Below are 20,763 nucleotides of genomic sequence, written 5' to 3'. Positions count from 1 at the left end.
GTTGAGTGCTGGGTTGCGAAGATGCCCACAGCCTCTGCAGTGCCAGTTTTATCCCTGGCCTCTAGGTGAGGGTCCCATATGGCGCGCAGACCTCTCCTGCCGCCCGCTGCTCCCCTCAGCAGTGTACTTCTTGCTCTGCTCTCCCCTCTGGCTCTGGTGAATTCTCTCACCCTCCCGCGCTTCTGACTGTACCCAGTGCTTGTATAAATTAAAAAAAAAAAAAAAAGAAAAGAAAAAGAAAAAAGAAACAAATGTTTGAAAAAATAAAATATAAAATAAAATAAAAATAAATAAAAACGGCACAGGCCACTTACCTATATGAAGATGCTCAGTCTTGCTCTTAATGAGATCTGGCATTGAAACACTAATGCTCACCTGACGGGTTGGCAGGAATCCAAAAGCTAGAACTCTAGTTGGTTTGGTGAGATGGGGAAACAGGAACACTCAGATTGATCATGATTTTCCTACTATCTAGCACAATTATACCCATTTGTTCTTTTTCTAGAAACTCTATTCCTGGGGATCCATCCAAAAGAAATACTGGCAAAAATATGAAAAAACATACTAAGTGTGCACAAACCTATTGTCACAGAATTATATATAATAATTAAAGACAGAAACAGGGCCTCCCTGGTGGCACAAGTTGTTAAGACACAACCTATGAAACTGTCTGCAGCCACTGCAGCATGAGTTCGATCCCCAGAGAGGGAGCTACCCACATGGCGCAGCAGACCTCTCCTGACTTGCCCGCTGCTCCCCTCAGCAGTGTATTTTGTCAGTCTGCCTGTTCTGTTCCCCGCTTTGTCTCTGGTGAATCCTTTCACCACCACCCCCCCCCCGCGTCTCTGGCCTGTACCCCAGCTCTTGTATGCACAAATAAATAAAAAAAATTAAGACAGAAACAACTCAAACACCCACTAATAGGTTGTCAAATCAAAAATTGGAATGCAATCAAACCTCTAGAATCCAGAGTTTAGAGCGAAGCAACAATTTATGGGAAATGGGAGACAAAATTAGTCAACACAACAAAGCTGCAAACCCACTGCAGAACAAGGCAGTTTCTTCAATTAAATTGTGGGGGAATACAATTTGGATATTTGGTAATTCATATTGTGATGATACTGTAGTTTGGTTTTTTAGAATTTCCTAGATTTTGGTGATCTATGCTGTATATGTATACAAGAAATGTTATATCCAAGATTTGCTTCAGAATATTTCGGGGGCCTCCCCTGAGGGCGCAGGTGGTTGAGCATAGCGCTGTGAAGCTGTCCGCAGCCTCCGCAGTGCTGGTTCGATCCCGGCCGGCCGAGGAGAATCCCACATGGCGCAGCAGACCTCTCCTGTCTCGCTGTTCCCCTCAGTAGTGTATTTTGTCAGTCTGCCTGTTCTGTTCCCTGCTCTGTCTCTGGTGAATCCTCTCACCCTCCCGCACATCTGGCCTGTACCCCCGTTCTTGTATAAATAAATAAATAAATAAATAAATAAATAAATAAATAAATAAATAAATAAATTTTTTTACAAAAATTTCAGGGTGGGGGAGTGACAAAATATCTCACAGTGAGGGTGTGTAAAACATACCACTGAGGGGAGCAGTGGGTGAGACAGGAGAGGTCTGCGCCATGTGGGTCCGCTCCCTGCTGGGGGATCCAACTCACGCTGCTGCAGCAGCGGCTGCTGAAAGCTTGATAGTGCTGAGACTTAACCCGTGCACCACCAGGGAGGCCCTCCACCATTTCTTACGGGGAAATTGATTCGGGCGGGATTTTAGACTATGCACACATTGAAAACTCCACACCCTTGCTTCAGCCAGCTTCCTCCTGGAAAGCAAAGCCAGCTGGGTGAGTGCTCATGGAGGCCACACTGACTCATCAGCCTGGAAGGCAGGCCCTCCATGTCAAGAGCAGAGATGGCAGGCAAGTGCTAGGGGAAAGGTCCAGCTGGCATGAGAAGCAGGGTCTGGAAGCAACTGGTACTAGAAAACGGAAAGAAACAGCTGGGTCTGTTTTTAACATTTATTAATCCAAAAATACATAAAATACTACTTTCTATCCCAGGTTCTCAGACTTCAAGGGAGGTAGCTGCCAGCCTTAAGTACCTGGTGTAATACCTAAGTGCTCATTTTGATTTCAGGTGGGAGAAAGATGAGGAGGTGAGTCTCAAACCAGGGAGCCCCAAAATCAGGCCTGTGCCCTGCAGAGGCCCTGCTAGGGCAACTTGGCCCCCAGCACTTGGCACTTTTGCCAGAGGAAATGGGGCAACCATCAGACTAGGCCATTCTGGAACAATTCCTCTGTATAACTAGGCCCCAGGGGTGGTGCGTCTTCCCCCACTCAAGGGTGCTGATGGCTGAGTTCCCCCAGGACCAGCTGCCCAGAGCTAGTGGAGGAAATGTAGGTCCAGGAAGACAGAGTCCCCAAAGCAAAGCCGACTTCCAGCTTCCTTCAACTTCCACAAGGAGGACCTGGAACTCGGTTCTCCTGGAACCAACCTCTCCTTGACCCAAATCCATTTCCAGGAGACCCAGAGATAGTCAATCAGGTGCCCACTGGGGCCATCACCTGCACATCAGTCCACAAAGTAACCAAGGAAGCCTGGGCCAGCCACTATCCACAGTCTCATTATTGCATGCCAACCGGGTGCATGGGCCAGGGCCCCTGGCCAGCACCGAGGCCTGGCACTGGAGGGCCCTGGGCCACGGGCTGTAAGCGCTGCTGGGTCTGCCAGAGGTGATGGAGTTCCTTGAACTGTTCCACCATGTGGTCTTTGAGGTCTGGATTTGAGATCTGTAGCCGGATACTATCAGCCGACCAAGAAAGCTCCCCTGAGAACATCTCTAGCAGCAACCGTGCTGCTACGGGCACCACCTGGGGGGCAGAGAGGACCCTGGCAGGTCAGCCAAATCTAGTTGTGCCTGAGAACACCCACCAGGGGGCCGGTGGAAGACCTCAACCATCAGGAAGATGGGGAACCACTATCTACTTTGCAAACAGGTTACTCACGTGTGGGCAGCCCTGGGCCTCCTTATCTCTGGTTGCCAAATGCACACTGCCCAGAGTCCTGAGCCTCCACCTAGGGCAAGTGTGTAGCCCAGGATCCTCCAATATTCAGGCTAACGTAGGGCCGGGGGTGGGAGATGGTGTTATACCTGCACGGTGATGAGCTTCTTTTCTCGGGGTTTTCGGTCAGGCCACTCCTCCCCAAAGCAGAAGAAGATCTCGAACGGTGGTGGGGCGTTGGTCTGGCCCTTCTGGAATAGGATGAGCTCTATAGCGAGATCAAGACCCCTGGTCAGAGGCTAGAACGCTGCCCCTGAGTGAGCAGAGGCCAGAGAAACACAGCGTGGGGCCCTCACCATTGAGAAAATGCTCCAGGCTGAAGAGCTTGGTCTTCACCTCCCGCTGGATGGGGTTGGGCTGTGAGTTGTGGGCTGAGGCGCAGGGCCCGCTCCAGAACACCTTGCACTGGCAGAGGCGGATGGCATACAGGTCCTGGCCCTGCAGCTGGAGGATGAGCCCACGGTCCAGGACATCCAGCAGCTGGTTGGTGTAGAAGCGCTGCTTGTCGCTGGGGATGTCCTCGGCGCTGGGGAAGCGCACTTGCTCCAGGCTCACAGGCCCGAAGAGCTCCACCTGCTCCTGGGTGGCTTCCAGCTGGCTGTAGAAGAGCCGGCAGCCTTGCGGGTTGCTGATGGTGAGGGCGCGGGGCGGACGCCCCCGGTACTGGAACTTGATCTCCAGGTCAGTCACTGCGGGGCAGAGGGGCAGGCCCGCCGCCCATGAGCCCTGTGCTCCCCAGCCTGCACCCCGCTGGCTTTCTCTGCCCGGTGGTCAAGCCCAAGTCTGGTCCGTGCGCACAGACACTGAGTGCTTCGGGCTGTCAGGACGCAGGCCTGGGACTTCCTCCCACCAGAAGGGACTAGCATGGGCATTTCTCTTCTTTCCTTTATCACCCTCCATTCCCCTGGCAAGCCCACCCCAGCCCCCCAGCGCCGCTTTACCCTGCCCAGCCCACCCCGGGGCCTTACGAGGCAGCATGTGTGGGCTGATCAGCAGGTCGGGCAGGAGTTGTTCGCATGTGGAGGGCAGGCTGGCAGCCATGGACTCCGGCTCCAGGCCTGGCACGACTTCAGGGAGAAGGTCCCCAAAGCCAGCAGGGTTGCCAGGGGCAGGTACCAGGAGGCTGGGGTCTGGAGCCGGGGGACCCACCACCACAGGTGACTGGTGAGTGGGTGGCCACTTGATGTCTTCTTTGGGTACAGAATAGGGTGGCAGGGTAGGGCCGGACTGTACTACTTCTACAGAGGATAGGAGTGGGCAGAGCTGTTAGTGCCGCTTGCAGACCCACCTCTCAGGCCCTCCTCCCCACCCTGTGCCTCCTGTCAGCCTCCCTCAGGCCCCCTCCTGGGTACCTAAGACACCGCAGCCTCTCCTACACTAGGGGCCCAGCCACACAGACTCACGTGCCCACCTGTGAGGCTCAGGCTTGGTAACATCCTCTGGAGCTGAAGGGAAGAGAAGAACAGAGGAGGGAGAGAGGCAGGAGAGACAGGGAGCACAGGTGATTAACCTGATCTGAAGTTGAAGAAACACCATATGAGAACCACAGGCACGTGTGGGCCATCGGGGAGCGGAGGCCAGGCCGGCCTCCAGCCCCAGGCCTGCGTCCTGGCAGCCCGAAGCACTCAGTGTCTGTGCCCACGCTGCCTGCTGCAGGCAGGGAGCGGCAGAGGGAAGCCCCAGCCGCTGCAGGGCGAGCTCCGCACCAACAAAGACCCAGGGGCCCAAGGTGTGGACTTTGTTCTCATCCTCAGGACCCGGGACAAGCAGCTCAGAGGAGGGTCACAGGAAGACGGAGGCTCTAGCGGGACGGGGCTGCGGCAGCCTAAAGCCAGACAAGGCCCACGCAGGTGTGGGCAGCACCCGCCCAGGTGGCAGCGGCTCACCTCCTCCTCTTCCTCCTCCTCCTCCTCCTCTCCGGCCCCGGCGCCGAAGGCGTGATCCTCGCCGGGGTGGGGCTCTGCAGAGAGAGGGGGAACAGAAAGATGGGGAGGACCAGTGGGGGGTCAGAAGAGGGAGCCAGCAGGGCTCCACGGGGCTGCAGCGCCCGCTGTCGCTTCCCCCCCTCCCCAGAGCTGCCCACCCAGAGTGACATGAAGGCACAGGGGACCCCCCATCCCCACCCCAGCACGCGGCTCCGGGCCTGGACACTGAAGCCAGGAACCGAGAGGGCAGGGAAGGCCGAGCCGGACAGCTGGCCGCCAGGAGCCCTGGGTCATGACCCAGCAGCGTGTCCCCAGCCACTGCTCACGGCAGGGGTCCCCCCCCAGGCGGCCGCCCCAGGTCCAGGCAGGTACCTGCGGGAGCGGGGCCACCGGAGCAGACCTCGTAGATCTTGTAGGGCTGCGGGGGCATGTCGCGGGGCCCGTCGTATCTGAGGCGGAAGTCGCGGCTCTTGTTCAGGGCGCAGCGCAGGTTGGCCTTCCACTTGGCGGGGTCCGCCTCATCCACGCCCTCCGTGTATTTCCCCGTCTCCATGGCCCAGGCCTGGGGCAGGAAGGAGAGAGGTGACCGCAGAGAACCTGGCCCCTCTCCGAAGCCCTAGCCCCGCCCCGGGCCCCCAGAGTCGCTGGTGCAGTGAGACCCTCAGATGCACACTGCGCCCGGCCAAGCCCCAGGGTCCCGGGAGTCAGAGCCACAACTCCCCGTTCCCCCATTCCCCGGTGCCAACACGTCATCTGCGGAGGGCGCCGCCATGGAGGATGAGAGCCGTGGATCTGGAGTAGCACTGGGCTGGAATCCAGAACCTGCCACTCACCAGCTGTGCCAGGGGCTTGTCACCGCCTCTCTTTCCTTTGGTTTCCCCACCGGTGCCCACCTCCCAGGGTGGGGTGAAGACTGGGCAGGAGTGTCTGCAAAGCCCTCCTGTGTCTGTGCAGGATGGGTTTAACGCTTCAGCTGTGGGGGCATTATCTTGGGGGGCAGTTGGGTGATACCAGGATTACAAGTGTTTCTATCTTTTTTTTTTTTTAATAGAGGCATGTTTATTTATTTATTTGTTTGTTTGTTTGTTTTGTTTATACAAGCACTGGGTATAGTCAGAAGCGCGCGGGAGGGTGAGAGAATTCACCAGAGCCAGAGCGGGGAGCAGAGCAGGCAGAAGGACCGAAGCACACTGCTGAGGGGAGCAGCGGGCGGCAGGAGAGGTCTGCGCGCCACGTGGGACCCTCCTCTGGTGGCCGGGGAGCAGCCGGGGATCGAACTGGTGCCGCAGAGGCCGTGGGCAGCTTCGCAACCCAGCGCTCAACCGCTGCGCCACCAGGGAGGCCCTGTTTCTATCTTTTGACCCAGCAATTCAGCTTTTAGGAATTGGTCCTATGAATCAGAAGCATCCACAGAAAATTCTGCACAGACAAGTTCATCTGCTGTGGCAGCACTGTTTATATAAAAGCAAAGGCCCCCAATAAGCTGGACATTGGCCAATGGAGCCAGTGAAATTATAATCAACCCATCAAATGGAATACTTTATTATTCTTTTTTTTCTGCATAGAAGAACTGGGGCATAGGCCAGAGGTGCGGGGAACAGTGAGAGGATTCACCAGAGACAGAGTGGGGAGCAGAACAGGCAGATCTACTGAAATACCCTGCTGAGGGGAGCAGCGGGTGAGACAGGGGAGGTCTGCTGCTCCATGTGGGTTGCTCCCTGGCTGGGAATCGAACTCATGCCATTGCAGTGATAGCGCTGAGACTTTATTCTAGGGAGGCCCTCAAATGGAGTACTTTATAGAGGAAGATGCTTTTTATAGACTGGCGTGTCAGTGGGCTGCATCTGCCAGTGTTGCGAACTGTGGGGAGAGGACGATACACACAGCAGTTCCTCAGATAACACCGTTTTGTTCAGTATTGTTTGTTATAACATTGATGAGGGGGAAAAACTCAAATCCCAGGTGGAGTTTGCATGTTCTCCCCATGTCTGCTCCAATTTCCTCCCACATCCCAAACACAAGCTCATGAGTTCACTGGTGTGTCTCAGGTGTCCCAGTCTGAGTGTGTGTGTGTGTGTGTGTGTGTGTGTGTGTGTGTGTGTGTGTGTGAGAGAGAGAGAGAGATGCACCCTGCAATGGAAGGCGTCTGCCCAGGCTGGGTCCTGCCTTGGGCCCCGAGCGGCTGGATTAGGCTCCATCCACGGGAAAACCTCACCTGCAATAAGTGAATTGGAAAACGAATGTGCACAAATGACTACTGAGTATTAAAAGTGTTTGGGGTTTTTATTTAGAAGTTTGGTGATGTTTTGTGGCCAGAAATATGCCATAGGAGCGTAACTCTTATTCATAGCCTCTGTGGTCACATTGGTTCATGAATTAAATCTCGTTTCTCTTAAAGTTGCCGTTTCCGAGAACCCACGGTCGACGGTAAGTGGGGACTCGCGTGGACTGTGCATGCACGGAAGTCTTCCAGGAAGGACAAATAAGAAACTCGTCCTACGAATCTCCTCTAGGGAGCAGGGGGTGGCTGGAGGACAGGGGTGGGCGGGGGACTGCAGACTGGAAACATTTTATACTTTTTCAATTTGGTGACTCTGCTACCTATTCAAAATAAGAACTGAATTTGAAAAGGACCTTGAAAAAAGTAACTCTGAGGTGCAAATACACACCAAAGCTTTAAAAATAAGCATTCTCTCTGGCCAGCAACGCTCTACACTTGGAACAGACCCCAAAGGAAACCACTTCAGATATGCAAAGGGCACACATTTCCAGGGTGGGCATGGCCTGGCGGCCTTAGACATCCCCACACTAAAAGCGATTGAAGTGTCTAAAAACCGGGCTTGGGGACTAAGCTGTGTTGACTGCGCCAGTGGAACACTCAGGGGTCACTCAGAGTGACAGTGGCATAGTTAGAGAGGCAAGCTGGGCCTGACGCTGAGTGGAAAATGCTGATTTTAAAACATTACATGGCTTGATTCCATTTTCTCATTTCACACATGTATACACACATCTACACACACACACACACACACACTCAGAAAACTGAAAAAGTAAGCAAAAACTGCTCATAGCAGTTACCTTCTCACGTCATCTTTTTGCATGTACGTGTACTAAACACGCACACCACCCCTGTGCTCATGCTTAACGAGAACGAACCAAGAACAAGAAGATCAGGTGTCCCAGAAGGGCCTCCTGGGGGGCCCTCCGCCCCTGCCTGACTCGGGATCAGGTTAGAAAAGATATACCCTGTGTTTATGCCACGACCCCTTAGTCCAGACCCGGGGTCACCTAGGGCAAGGCAGCTGGGAGAGTGAGCGGATTGAGATGTGGGGGGGTCTTCTTCTAGAGGGGGTGCCCCTCCCTAGGTAGTACCACAGTCCAGGCTTACCTTGAAGATGGTGTTATCTCCCTCCTGGCTGGGCCCGTGCCTTGTGGCATGGCGCCAGGGGATGTAAAAGAATTTCCTTTCCCCATTGACCCACTGAAGCCCTGGGTACTGGCAGCTGTTCACCTGGGCCACCAGCCAGGGTTTCAGCCGCACGCGACGGGGAGGTGGGGGCACCCCCGAGGCAGGCTGGTTCATGGTAAAGGGGTCTGCAGGAGAAAGTGAAAGGGGGGTGCGTCAGCAGATTTGCAGCTAGAAGGTCCCCGGGGCCTCTCCACCCCCACCCCCACCCCCCCATATCTTGAGAGAATTCCCATCAGTTAACGCGTCTACTTCCTGGGGCTCTGGCAGGGACAGCAACCACTTAACTCCTGCCCTTCTTGTCTCCTAGGCTGGTTCCTCCCCCCAAGCAGACATTCGCTGGGCATCTAGGATGCACCTCACTTTTGCCAGGCTCCTGTGCACACAGCTGAGGAACTGCCCAGGCGGGGTCTCACAGCTCCCCAGGGCAGTCAGCACCACTCCCTCTGCCCTTGTTTCTGCTCCCACCCCCCTCAGAGGCCACTGGCCTGTGGGCCCTGCCCCCTGCTCTCCACCTCTCTGGGGCCCTCTCTTTCCAGGGCCTCCTGTGGCTAAAGGGAGTGAGACCAGACCCCAGAGGAACGCTGCAGGCTGTGATGCAGGTGAGGATCCGAGGAGGGCAGACTAGACAGGGCAGGTGGCTGAAGGAAATGGGGAATCTGGGGTGGTAAACATGCCTTGGGGTGGCGATGAGAGCTAGCCTGAGCATCTGAGGTGCTACCCTGTGACAAAGGAACTAGGGTTGGAGTCAACACGGGGACAGCCTCTGCTGAGGCAGACTAGACCCAGCTTGCAGAACTGCTGCCTGTGTGCTGTGGTTGTAGGGGGACTTCAGCCTGGGGGGCTTCCTGGCCTGCCTTGGGTGGGAGGTTGACCAAGATGACCATCATTCCAGGCCTGCTTTGTTCTTGAGCACTGAGCCTCAGCTTCCCCTGAAAGTCCCTGTCCAGTATCGCTTTGGGCTCTGACTGTGAAGCGCCACCTCCCATTGCGATGGCCTCTCCATCCTCAGACCTCTGTGGAGAGCGGTGCCCAGCTTGGGGCTGTGACAGGGAGAGTGAGGGGCCCCCCGTCCCGCCCGCAGGCCTCAGGAGACTGGAGGTTCAGTTCCCCTTTCTGCACCAGCCTCCACCCTACTCCTGGGGAAATGAAAGTGGCCGGACCGGACGTGGAAAACTCGGAAACCTGACTGTCAGCTGGGGCAAGGAACAGATACGGAGAAAATTCACATTTGGTTCCCAAGACCAAATTCTCAGTCACCACCCCCGGCCCTCAAGCCAGCTGGGGAGCATTTGGTGTGGTTCCTAGCATCGGGTGACCTCGCCCACTCTATCTGCATCTGCAGTGCTCTCCCAGCACCCCTAGGCCCTGGTCTTAGAACAGAGAAGGGAGTGTCAGTGCCAGCAGGCCATGCCGGCTAAGTGAAGGTGGACAACGGAAAAATCTGTTGGCATGGAGGGGAAGGCCAACTTCCCTGATGATGCCCTGACAAATGGTTGACCCAGAGCTGTGCCAGGGGTGGTGTCGCCGGGGGACCAGAAGGGTCTCCTCCCCTGCCCAGCGCAAGGAGGAAGTCGGGCAAGTCCCACACAGGTCTAGGCCAGCACAGCTGTTCAGTGAAGGGGCTTTCGAATATAACTCTGCCCGCAGGTCAGTAAGCTGGAGTCTCTGCAGGTGGTTTAGGCGGACGGTGTGGAGAAAGGGCCCCCACAACCAGCCAGGTCAGGATCAAGGAAGGGTCTGTGTTCTACGCACAGGGGATTCAGCCTCAGGGTTTTGCCAGCAGCAGTGTGCACAAGGACCTTGAAGTGAGCACCGCATCCCACGGAGGGCTCCTTGGCCCCAGGCAGACTTAGATCTGACTCAGCCCATCCTGCTGCTGAGTTCTGCAGCTCAATGCCTATGTGCCCTCAGGATAAAAAGTTGCCCAGATTCCCAAGGGAGCCCAGAAGCCACAGCACTGCCCTGAGAAAGCCCATTCTACACCCTCTTCCCACTACTGGGAGTCAGATTTGAATTTTCCATCAGAGGCAGCAGGCTGGCCAGGGGCTCTGCCAGACTCCTGGCCAGCTGTCAGGCCTGCCTTCTCAGGGATCTGGAGATCTGGGGTGACATTTTTGCAGCCTTCACACCTAAACTTGTGAATTTAAGGCCTGCAAAGTGGGGAAGACCAGAAACAGCTGCATCAACCTCCATGGGAGGTGTGGGCTTTCAGGAGCCACGAAATGCCCAGAGGTGAATTCTATGTAAGTGAAGCATAGAGAGGGGCCCCAGGACCTGCTGGAGTGTGGAGCCCCCACAGCTCAACCAGGGTCCTGCTGAAGTCCCCTCAGGTGCTGAACTAACCACCTGAGGAGCCTGGAACACGGTGGGCCCAGGGACCCCAACGGGGGGACAGGACGTTTTGCCACTTAAGTGGGTGGGGGAACAACCCTTGCCACTTGCAGTTTGTCTATTTCAGATGTCTTACCACAAATCCCACACCGAGCTCAGGGGGAAGATGAGGGGCTCCTGCACCAGCGTGACCCTGCACCCCGCCCCCTCCGGGTGAGTTGCCCACACCCTGAGACCAGCTGAGGCTCTGGGGCGTCCCGCCCCTGGGCTTCTTCCTAGCAGAATGGGGCAAGGCTGAGGTGGAGGGGGGAAATCCCCGAAGAGGCGCCTTCAGGTTAAAAAAAGAACAGGTGGTTTCCTTGTGCCTCCCCAGACCTCCCTGTGCCCCAGTATCCCAGGGAACAGCTCACGGGAGCGGTGTGGTGGCAGCGGCTCCGCCTCTGGCCTGGCTGCCCCTCCACGGAGCCTCCCTCGGGCTGGGGGCTCCCTCCAGCGCCCCGGCCCTCGTCCTTACAGGTCCCGGACAGTCGTCCCGGCTCCGGGTGCCTGGGGGGGCCCGACCAGGCCCTGCCCTCGGGACTGCCCTCGCAGGTACCACCTCCCGGGTCAGCCTGGGAACCACCTCGGGGCGCGGGCTTAGGGTCCGGGCCTCGGCCCGCTCCTCCCGCTGGCAGCGCCCCCGCCTCTGCCCCGCCCTGCTGTGCCCAGGCTGCGGCCGGGCCGGGAAAGTCCCGCGAGCCGGCGCCCCACGGCGCCCCTCGGCCCCGCCAGGAGAAGCCGCGCCGGGGCGCGCAGGTCTTCGCGGGGTCCTGCTCGGCATCCCCGCGCCGGTTTCACTTTCCCTGCGCTTCGAGAGTCCTAATTATTTCGTTTTTAAGTTCGAGAGAAGGAGGCAAAGAAACCAGCTCAAAAAGTGGTGCTGCTTCTGCGCCGGGAGGGCCAGCGCCTCCCTTCTCGGCCACGGCTCCCGGGACAGCGCCTCTACCTGACACACCTGCCCACACGCCGCCCGGATTCCTGCCCCGGCCTCTGGAGCCTGGGAGGTTCCCGAAGCCTCTTCCCCGTACCCGACAGCGAGAGGGTGCCGGGGCGAGGAAGGCAGGGCGCGCAGGAACAGGGCATCGCGCTCGCCGCTCTCCTGGCCCAAGGCAGACCCGGGGCGCGCCCCATCCCCGGCGAAGGCCGAGACCTCGCAGGGGGAGCAGCGGCAGAGCCGGTGGCCCTCGCCGCCGAGCGGGCTTCGCTGACCGGCCTCGGCTCCCGCGCGTCTGCGGGCCCGCGGCTGCCGGTGCGGGGCGCGCCCCCCGCGTCCGGGCGGAGGAGACACCCCAGAGGCCGCCGCCTCGCGCGGGGCTGGGCGCCCACCCCAGCTGGGGCGCGGGTCGGAGCCGGACACCGGCACCCCAGCGCTCACGCCCATCTCCAAAGCTCCGTCCTCCGCGGGCAGGTGCCGCGGGGGCGCGGAGAGGAGCGCGCGGCCGCCGGGACCTACCTGTCCGCGCTGCGCCCGCGTGGCTGCGCCCCGAGCACCGGCCGGCGGCGGGGCCGAGCTGCACTCTCGGGGAGCCGCACCTCCCGCCGAGCTCCGACTCCCAGACACTTCCGCATCGCGCGCCCCCGCCCCCGGCCTCGGCGCGCGGGCTGCGCCCCGCCCCACCCGGCGGCACCACCCTCGGGCCCCTGACTCGGCGACCGCGGGCCCGGGCTTAGCATCGGGCCAGGCTGGGTGCCCCTGACAGCCCTGGGCCTCCCGGGAGACGGAGGCAGCGCGGTGGGCTGGACGGACCCTGGCTCTTCGGGCAGTTTGGAACCGCAAAATAGTAAATGGAGGACCCAGCCCCGCAGCCCAGGCGCTGCTCTGCAGGGTCCCGGAGCTTCCCAGCCCGCGCCCTAAGGAAACCCAAGGATGGTGCAGACGCAGAGCAGCGGCCCAGCCACATACAGTGGAGCCCACCTAGAAATAGATGGTAGATGGATACGTGGGTGAGTGGATGGGTAGCTGGAGAGCCCCCAGCCCTCGCTCTGCCTGCCAGGGCCTGCCCCTGGGCCCCAGAACCCACATCTCCCGGGCAGGCAGGGACCCTCTAGTTCTCAACCCCACCCTCCCTCAACTGCCTACCCCAACTCTTCCTGCTAGCTCTTGGGGACGCTCACATCAGCTCCGTGGTGGCCTGTCCCACCTCTACCTCGACCACCCATCGCCATTCTCGTAAGGTTTTCCAGTTTCACAAATGGGTGTCATTCTCCGCTCACACATCCTTCCCTTGGTTACCACCCTTCTTCAAATTTGCTGTTCAGCAGCATCTCCTCAGAAAGCCTGCCTTGATTGCTCCCTCCTGGGTCAGGTTCCTGAGTGAGGAAGCTCATCCTCACTGGTTTTACTTGTGATTTTACAGTCTGATACCCACTTGAATCAGCTTAGACAGGGATTACTCCCGGCCTTCATTATATTCTGTAGTAACTTTCAAATGCAGGGTAATGAAATTTTAGATAGCAACTAGAATATCTAAGTTCTAGATAGTACTGCTTGTCCTTTAAAATTTAGAACCCAGGTTTTTTTTTTTTTTTAAAGATTTATTTATTTATGCATACAAGACCTGGGGTACAGGCCAGAGATGCAGGGGGTGAGAAGACTCACCAGAGACAGAGCGGGGAACAGAACAGGGAGACTGACTGAAATAGCTGCTGAGGGGAGCAGCAGGTGAGACAGGAGAGGTCTGCTGCGCCATGTGGGTTACTCCTTGGCCTGCCAGGGATCGAACTGTGGACTGCTTCCTAGTGCCGTGCTTAGCCCCTTGCGCCACCCTGGAGGCCCTAGAAGCCATGTTTTTAACATACATTGGTTGATGGATGTATTGTAGTATTGGTTGATGAAGGAGACTTTGACCTTGACCCCTGCCCCTCTGGAATATCTGGATTGGTCCTCACCCCTCATCTGTGTTACCCACCTTCCTTGTTTTTTCTTCTCTTCTGTATCTGACTCCCTATCCTCCCCCACCCCAGCCCTAATATAAAATGGAAATATAATTATATAAAAATATTTTATTGTTTGGGTCTGCTGAATATTTCACATTTTGAAATTTTAAAGTGTGAATGAGGAAGTTGTGGCTAGGTAGGTTACATTTCTTTCTTTAAAATGAAGCTATTATTGAATTGAAAATAGCCCCCCACAAAATGGGATTTTTTTTTTTTTTTACTGGAAATTAGTTATGCTTAGTAGAAAAATAGTCCATGTTGACCCAGAAAATATATCTGGAGCAATAGCCAATAAGAGCCTTCTTTGATTGCCAAATACCTGCAGACCATCTGAGGGGACTTGAAACCCCGAGATTCTACGCTCTGGACCTCCCCCATCTCCTGCCTTGTCTAGGCAAGGCCTGCACCCTCATAGAGTCTGAAATTCATCAAGAGCCTTGCAGCGGCTGTGTGGAGAAGGAGTCACTGCACTTGAGTCTGCATCCTCCCCTGCTGCATTCAAGCAAAGTGACCTTAGGCAAGTCCGGTGTGTCTCATTCTGTCATCTGTGAAAGGGGACAGGATGTTCTCGAGGTCACAGCATTGGTGTGAGGTTCCAGGGATAGGGACTGTGCAGAAGCTGCCCTCGGCTCTGGCCCTACTTTCCCCCACCAGGGGAAGTGGAAGCAACAGCCACCCTGGACCGGGAGACATGGCAGGGGAAGAAGCGGTGTGGGCAGAGAGAATCACTTGGGCTCTTCCAAAACGGAAGGGTCCTTCGCCTCCCAAGGCGGTCTTATGGGCAAAGCATCAGCAAAGGGGAAGTGAAGCCACACCCACCCCCTCACCACCACTCCCAGTTCCCCTAGATGGGGCCTGGCACATGGGGAGCAGGAACTCAGCCTCCACAGCCCCAGGAGACCCAGCAGAGACGAGTGTCCAGACCCTTCACTCCCAACAGTGAGATGCCACTGCCCGCACTTTCCCTGATTGAGGTGTCAGGCTGAGGGTGTGGGGAGAGGCCTGATTCTGGTAGAAGCTACGGTGCAGGAGTGTAGGGTGGGGTTGGTAACCATGTCACAACAGGGAACTGAAAAAAGCCAGGATGGGCAATGAGGGGGAGAAGATACAGATCCGAGGGCAGCTCAACAAGTTTTCCCAACTCTGGACCTGCCCTTTCCATGCAGGCCTGGAAGAAAACAACTCCTTTGTCCCCAAACCTCCTTTCGAGGGGACCCACCCTTCGGGCCCAGCCTTTCAAGATTTCTCAGGTAGGGCCTCCCTGGTGGTGCAGCGGTTGAGCGCTGGGTTGTGAAGCTGCCTGCAACCTCTGCAGCACCGGTTTGATCCCCGGCTGCTCCCTGGCCACCAGAGGAGGGTCCCACATGGCGCGCAGACCTCTCCTGCCGCCCGCTGCTCCCCTCAGCAGTGTACTTCGGTCCTTCTGCCTGCTCTGCTCCCCGCTCTGGCTCTGGTGAATTCTCTCACCCTCCCGTGCTTCTGACTGTATCCAGCGCTTGTATAAATAAATAAATAAATCTTAAAAAAAAAAAAAAAGAATATTATAAAAAAAAGAACTACTTTACGCTCAAATCTTAAAAAAAAAAAAAAAACATTCCTCAGGTAGACTTTTTCCTCAGACACTAGTCCAGCTCCCTTTTCAGGTAACTTGTAGACAGGACATGGGCTCTGGGGTCTAATGAGTAGTCACCCAGGATTGTGTGAATTGAGGAAACCCTGGACTCTGGTGGAACCCCCATTTCCTGCCTGTAAAGTGAGACTGAGAACATCACAGATTGGCCATGAGGCCTAAATTCATCAAATATGTCATGAGCACGATGTCCTTGCCTGGACAAATTGGTGATTGGCATTCTACACTACTAGCCCGCCCCGCCCCCCCGCACCCCCCCACCGCCCTCCTGGAGCTGCTGTTCCATGGAGTGAGGCAGTCAGTGCTTAAGATGTGACCTGACTTATGTTTAACCAGGCCACTCTACCCCTGTCTGGGAAGCGCGAGCCACCTTTTCTGACACGCACACAGCTTCATTATCATCAACGCTCAGGACACAGCAGCTGGGCTTCTTCTCATTTTCTTACCCACTGCAACCTCTTCACAGCTTTCTGGGGCATTGACCTGGAAGTCCCCCACTTGCCCAGCATTGTCACCCGGATGCCTCACTTTATCTCCGTCTCCGGGTTTGTATTCTCTCAATCTCTTCACGTGGCCTGAGGCCTGGGAAGCTGTAGCTGCCCTCCAGGCCCTGCTCTCTGCCCCTTGGCCCCTGAAGAACAGTTATTACTCCTTTCTGGCTCCCTGCAACTTAACTCCCACCCCACCCCCATGGATTCCACTCTGGATTGTCGGCCCACAGCTCTAGCAGGCCCTGAAACCCTCAGAAACTCAGAAACTATGTCTCTTTCTCTAATTCAGATCCTTTTATTTCTCATCCACTCTTTTATTTTGAATTTTGATTGTTTTACTATTTTTTTTTTTAGCTAAGGTGATACTGATTTATAACTTTCAGGGGTACAACTTTATATTTCAATTCCTGACTACACTGCATTATGATCACCACCAAAATCTAGTGTCCATTCAAAATCATTTTACTTGCTCCCCAACCTCCCTCTCTTCCTGGTAACCACCATTCTTTGTCTTTTTTTTTTCCTTTTTATTGTAATAGCTGCCATTCAGTTGTCAGAATTTAAGGTTTGTTTTTGTTTTGCTTTGTTTATTCATTTGTTTTGTTTCTTTGTCTTCCATATATGGTGGTGTTTATCTTTCTCCATCTGACTTACTTCACTTAGCATAATCCCCTCAAGATCCATTCATGTCACAACTGGCAAAATTTCACCTTTTTTTCAAATAGCCCTGTGGTATTCCACTCTGTTTCCCTATCTTGGTTATTGTGAATAATGCTGCAAGGAACAACATCCAGCCTTTTTGAGTTAGCATTTCCATATTCTTCAGATAAATAGCCAGAAGTAGAAATTCTTTTTTTTAAAAAAAAAAAAATATTTATTTATGCATACAAGAGCTGGGGTACAGGCCAGAGATGCGTTGGGGGAGGGGAGTGAGAGGATTCACCAGGGACAGAGTGGGGAGCAGAACAGGCAGGTCCACTGAAATACACTGGTGAGGGGAGCAGCAGGAGAGACAGGAGAGGTCTGCTGGGCCATGTGGGTCTCTTTCTGCAGACTAGTGCTGCAGAGGCTGCTGATTGCTTCATAGTGCGGTTCTTAACCCCTTGTGCCACCAGGGAGGCCCCAGAAGTGGAAATTCTATTGGAAATTTTAAAAGCAATCTCCATACTGTTGTTCTACTGGCTTCACCTGTTCACATTCCCACCAGCCATGTACCAGGGTTCCCTTTGCTCCACCATCCCCTTTAAAAAAATGTGGCCAAGCCTTCTCAAATTGTCCTGGGACTCTATCCCAGCCCAGCTGCCTGGGCAAGTGGCCTGGTGGCCTTGAAGTCAGCATGTTACTGTCCGCCCCCTCCCACCCTGTCTCCCTGCAGGCTCCCCGCCTGTCCTCCTGCGGATCCTCCTGCTCACATCCTCCACAGGACAGAATTCAGGAAATCAGCCTGGTGGCCTTGAAGTCAGCATGTTACTGTCCGCCCCCTCCCACCCTGTCTCCCTGCAGGTTCCCCGCCTGTCCTCCTGTGGATCTTCCCGCTCACATCCTCCACAGGACAGAATTCAGGACGCCTCCCCAGACACCCCTCATCTCTCTGCCCATAGCGCTTGGTCTGATTCAAGCACTTCCAAAATCTGCTTAGCTCAGTGTTTCGTTCAAACCACTTCCCTCTCTGCTCTGGCCTCTGTCACGGAAGGGGTCAGGGCCTCCATCCTTCCTGTCTGCCTGGGGGTCTCACTGTAGAGCACGAGGCACCTGGACAAGGAGGAAGGGGGGAGGAGGAAGTTCAACTCGGAACCCCCAGTCTTCCAGTGGGTTCCTCCCTGGAAAGGGCTGGGTCCCTGCTTTTGTGAAGGCAAAGGCCACCCTGACCCCCTAGGAGCCAGCCGTGGACGTCCATGTCTCCTTTTGTCTCAAACAAACTTGGCTGAAGCCCAGAGTCCATAGGTGTCTGCATAGGCCCTGTTGGACATGGAGGTGGTGTTCTGGAGCGGGCAGGCCCAGGCTAGGCTGACCAGAGGAGCAAATGCATCCAGATAATACTAATGAGGCCTTAGTACACGCTAGACACCGCTAACCACTGCTCACACATCATTGCATTTAATTGCCACCAGCAGCCACTATGAAGTGGGCATCATTAGTATCCCCACTTACAAAGGAGCAAGCTGAGTAATTTGCTGACCTGTTGAACTTGAACACGTCATTAGCTCCCTTCTTTGTGTTCCAGGTGTTATCTTTGGTGTTCCTTGGCTCTAGAAGCATCACTCTGATCTTCACCTTCACATCTGTTATATCTGTGTCCTGATTTCCCCTTTGGATAAGGACTCCCATCAGAATTCGGCCCACCCCAATGACCTCATCTGAACCAATACCTCTGCTTGATTCTGTTTCCAAATAAGGTCACATCTGGGGAGGGGGAGACTTCAACATAAGATTCTGGGGGCGAGAGGGGGGGAGCACAGTTCAACCCACAACAGTATTTAATATTTCACCTACTCCGCACCCAACACTGGAGCCATATTTGAGTCTCCCCCCCGGGCTGTACAAATAGGGGTGTTTCTCTTCATTTTAGAGATGAAGGCATGGAAGTCCAGGAAGGTTAGGCAGTTCACTCCACGGCACACAGCAACTAGTACAATGGGCCACTGGGATTTGAACCAGATCATGAGTGAGATGTGCTCACTTTTGAGTTAGACAGACCTGGGTTCAGTCCTAGCTGTGCAGCCTGGGTGAAGCTGTCAGTGTCCTGAGTCTATGTCCTTGGGGCCAATGCTATGCCGTCAGCCACAGTGAGCTGCCCGGGGCTGGTGCTCGGTAGAGCTGGCACTAATGTAAACAGAGCAGTAGCTGCTTCCACAGTGGAGGTTGCCTGTTATGACCAGCTGCCCTTGGTGAGGCCTGGGAATGTCCCCACTCTCTGGCAGCCCAGAGCTCCTTGGGACTGTCCCTCACCCCCAGCTGCCCTTTCTGCTCCCAACGTGGTAGAGGAGTTAATGAGGCCCCAGATCTCCTGGCAATGCTCTCAGGAGGGGCTCCGAGTCTCTGGGCTCCAAGAGTCAGCATTGGGGCTGGGGTGGGGGTCAGGGTGGGAGCCCAGGAGACCTATGGCATATCCCCTCCTCAGGTGTTTCTCCGGGGGTCCTCCCTCTTGAACCACAGCTTAGCAGATAGCACCTCCTGCTCCTGAGAGTCAGCTGGGATGAGACCAAGGGTTGAAGACTTGTTAGAGTTAATGCTATAAAATCTTATAAGGCTAAGATTAAGGAAAAATCTTTCTAACCTTAAATTAAGTTATGGTTCCTTGACACCAAAGGTAAAAGTGACAACAACAAAAACCCAGATAAATTGCACTTCATCAAAATGTAAAACTTTTGTGTTGTAAAGGACACCATGAAACAAGTGGGGAAAGGAAGGAGTCTGGAAGTGGGTGGGGGAACTGGCAAAAAAACAGTAACACCAAAAGTAAAAAGACAAACCACAGAATGGGAGAAAATATTGATGAACCATAGACCTGATAAGAGACTTGTATCTAGAATATGTAAAGAGTTCTAAATAATAAAAAGACAACTCAGTTTTAAAACAGACAAGTAATTTGAATACACTGATACAGAAATGACTAATAAGCACATGTGAAGATGTTCAGCATCGTGAGTCATTAGGGAAATGCAAATCAAACCACGAGGACATACCCCTTAACACCCACTAGGGTGACTGCAATTAAAAAACAGATAATAATAAGTGTTGTTGAGAACATGGAGAAATTGGAAACTTCATATTGCTGGAATGGAGAATGGTGCAACCACTCTGGGAGACGGCTAGCCAGTTCCTCGAAAAGCTGAAGATAGAGTTACCACATGGCTCGGCCACCCACTCCTGGTTATACACCCAAGAGAAAGTAAGGCATGTGTTCACCCCAAAACTTGCACATGAATGTTCATAGTATTCATCAAAGTGGCAATAACCCGAAGGTCTATCCACTAATGACTAGATAAATAAAATACACTATATGCATAAAATGCAATATTATTTGGCCATGGAAAGGAGCAATGTGCTGATCCAGGTCCAAGACAGATACAAAGGACTAAGGACTATACGTTGAATGATTCACTTATATGAAATGTCCAGAAGAGGTAAATGCATTGGGAAAAAATGTACACGCGTGGTTACCTAGGCCTGAGGGATGGGTGATGGTAGGAAAGAGGTGTGAATGCTAAAGGGTACAGGGTTGAGTTTTGGGGGTGAATGAAATGTTCTGAAATTGTGATGTTGGTCACACACTTTGGATGGGTGAATTTCTGTTACAAAGAGGAGAAAATGTTTCCTGGGGTTAGCACTGGGCACCAGAACAACCAGTGCCTTCACTTTACCCCCATTCCCCTCCTTCCAGCCTCTCTGTCTGTGGTTAGACTCTAAACTGTGGGCTGGGGCCAAGGAGTTGGGAGAGACCAACCCCTTGACCAGAGGCCCCTTGGCCAATCTTGGTCCACTCTCCTGTGAGATGTGTCCCCTCTGGCTAGCCTGAGCGGGAAAGTGAGCGTGGGCAGCTCAGAGCCTGACTGCCAAGGGAGTCAAGAGACTGGTCAAGGTCAGGGGCCAGCCAGCTGGAACCACAGCTAACACTGCCAGAACCTTCATCGACACCAAGCCGGTGGCGAGCAGCACCCCCTGCTGGCAGAGATAGACAAGCCGCCGCGCAGAATGAAATCAGCCTGGTGGCCTTGAAGTTCTTCCTGCCTGGGAGGAACTCCGGAAAAAGCACTACACTGACCTGAAAGACCTCAGGGCTGGTTGTGGCCATCGTCTGGGAGGGGTTGAATGTAGAGAAGACCCGGGCAAGCAGTGCTGGGGAGACCAACCCAGAAGATTCTAAGCCAGGCACCATTGGAGG

At 54.8% G+C, this 20,763-nt stretch overlaps 1 protein-coding gene across 3 annotated transcripts; it reads right to left on the bottom strand.

The window, feature by feature from the left end:
* Positions 1-2,618: 2,618 nt before the first annotated feature.
* On the bottom strand, positions 2,619-8,573 carry IRF5 (interferon regulatory factor 5; the record flags this gene model as incomplete). 3 transcript variants are annotated; one of them, XM_084230382.1, is made up of 8 exons in its annotated part: positions 2,619-2,864; positions 3,146-3,264; positions 3,353-3,745; positions 4,025-4,294; positions 4,468-4,501; positions 4,943-5,016; positions 5,354-5,543; positions 8,370-8,573. In XM_084230382.1, the coding sequence occupies 8 exons, from the start codon at positions 8,562-8,564 to the stop codon at positions 2,619-2,621; spliced, it is 1,521 nt and encodes a 506-aa protein (XP_084086508.1). The 3 variants fall into 3 exon arrangements, with proteins under 3 accessions (XP_084086508.1, XP_084086509.1, XP_084086507.1); XM_084230383.1 differs by having other exon boundaries at positions 4,468-4,495; positions 8,370-8,570; XM_084230381.1 differs by lacking the exon at positions 4,025-4,294 and having other exon boundaries at positions 4,468-4,495; positions 8,370-8,564.
* Between the last annotated feature and the right edge of the window lie 12,190 nt (positions 8,574-20,763).

This window comes from Talpa europaea (genome assembly GCF_964194135.1).
Source record: "Talpa europaea genome assembly, chromosome: 3".
Lineage (NCBI taxonomy): Eukaryota > Metazoa > Chordata > Mammalia > Eulipotyphla > Talpidae > Talpa > Talpa europaea.
Note: the sequence above shows the minus strand (reverse complement) of the source record. Positions and strands in the feature narration are given on the sequence as shown.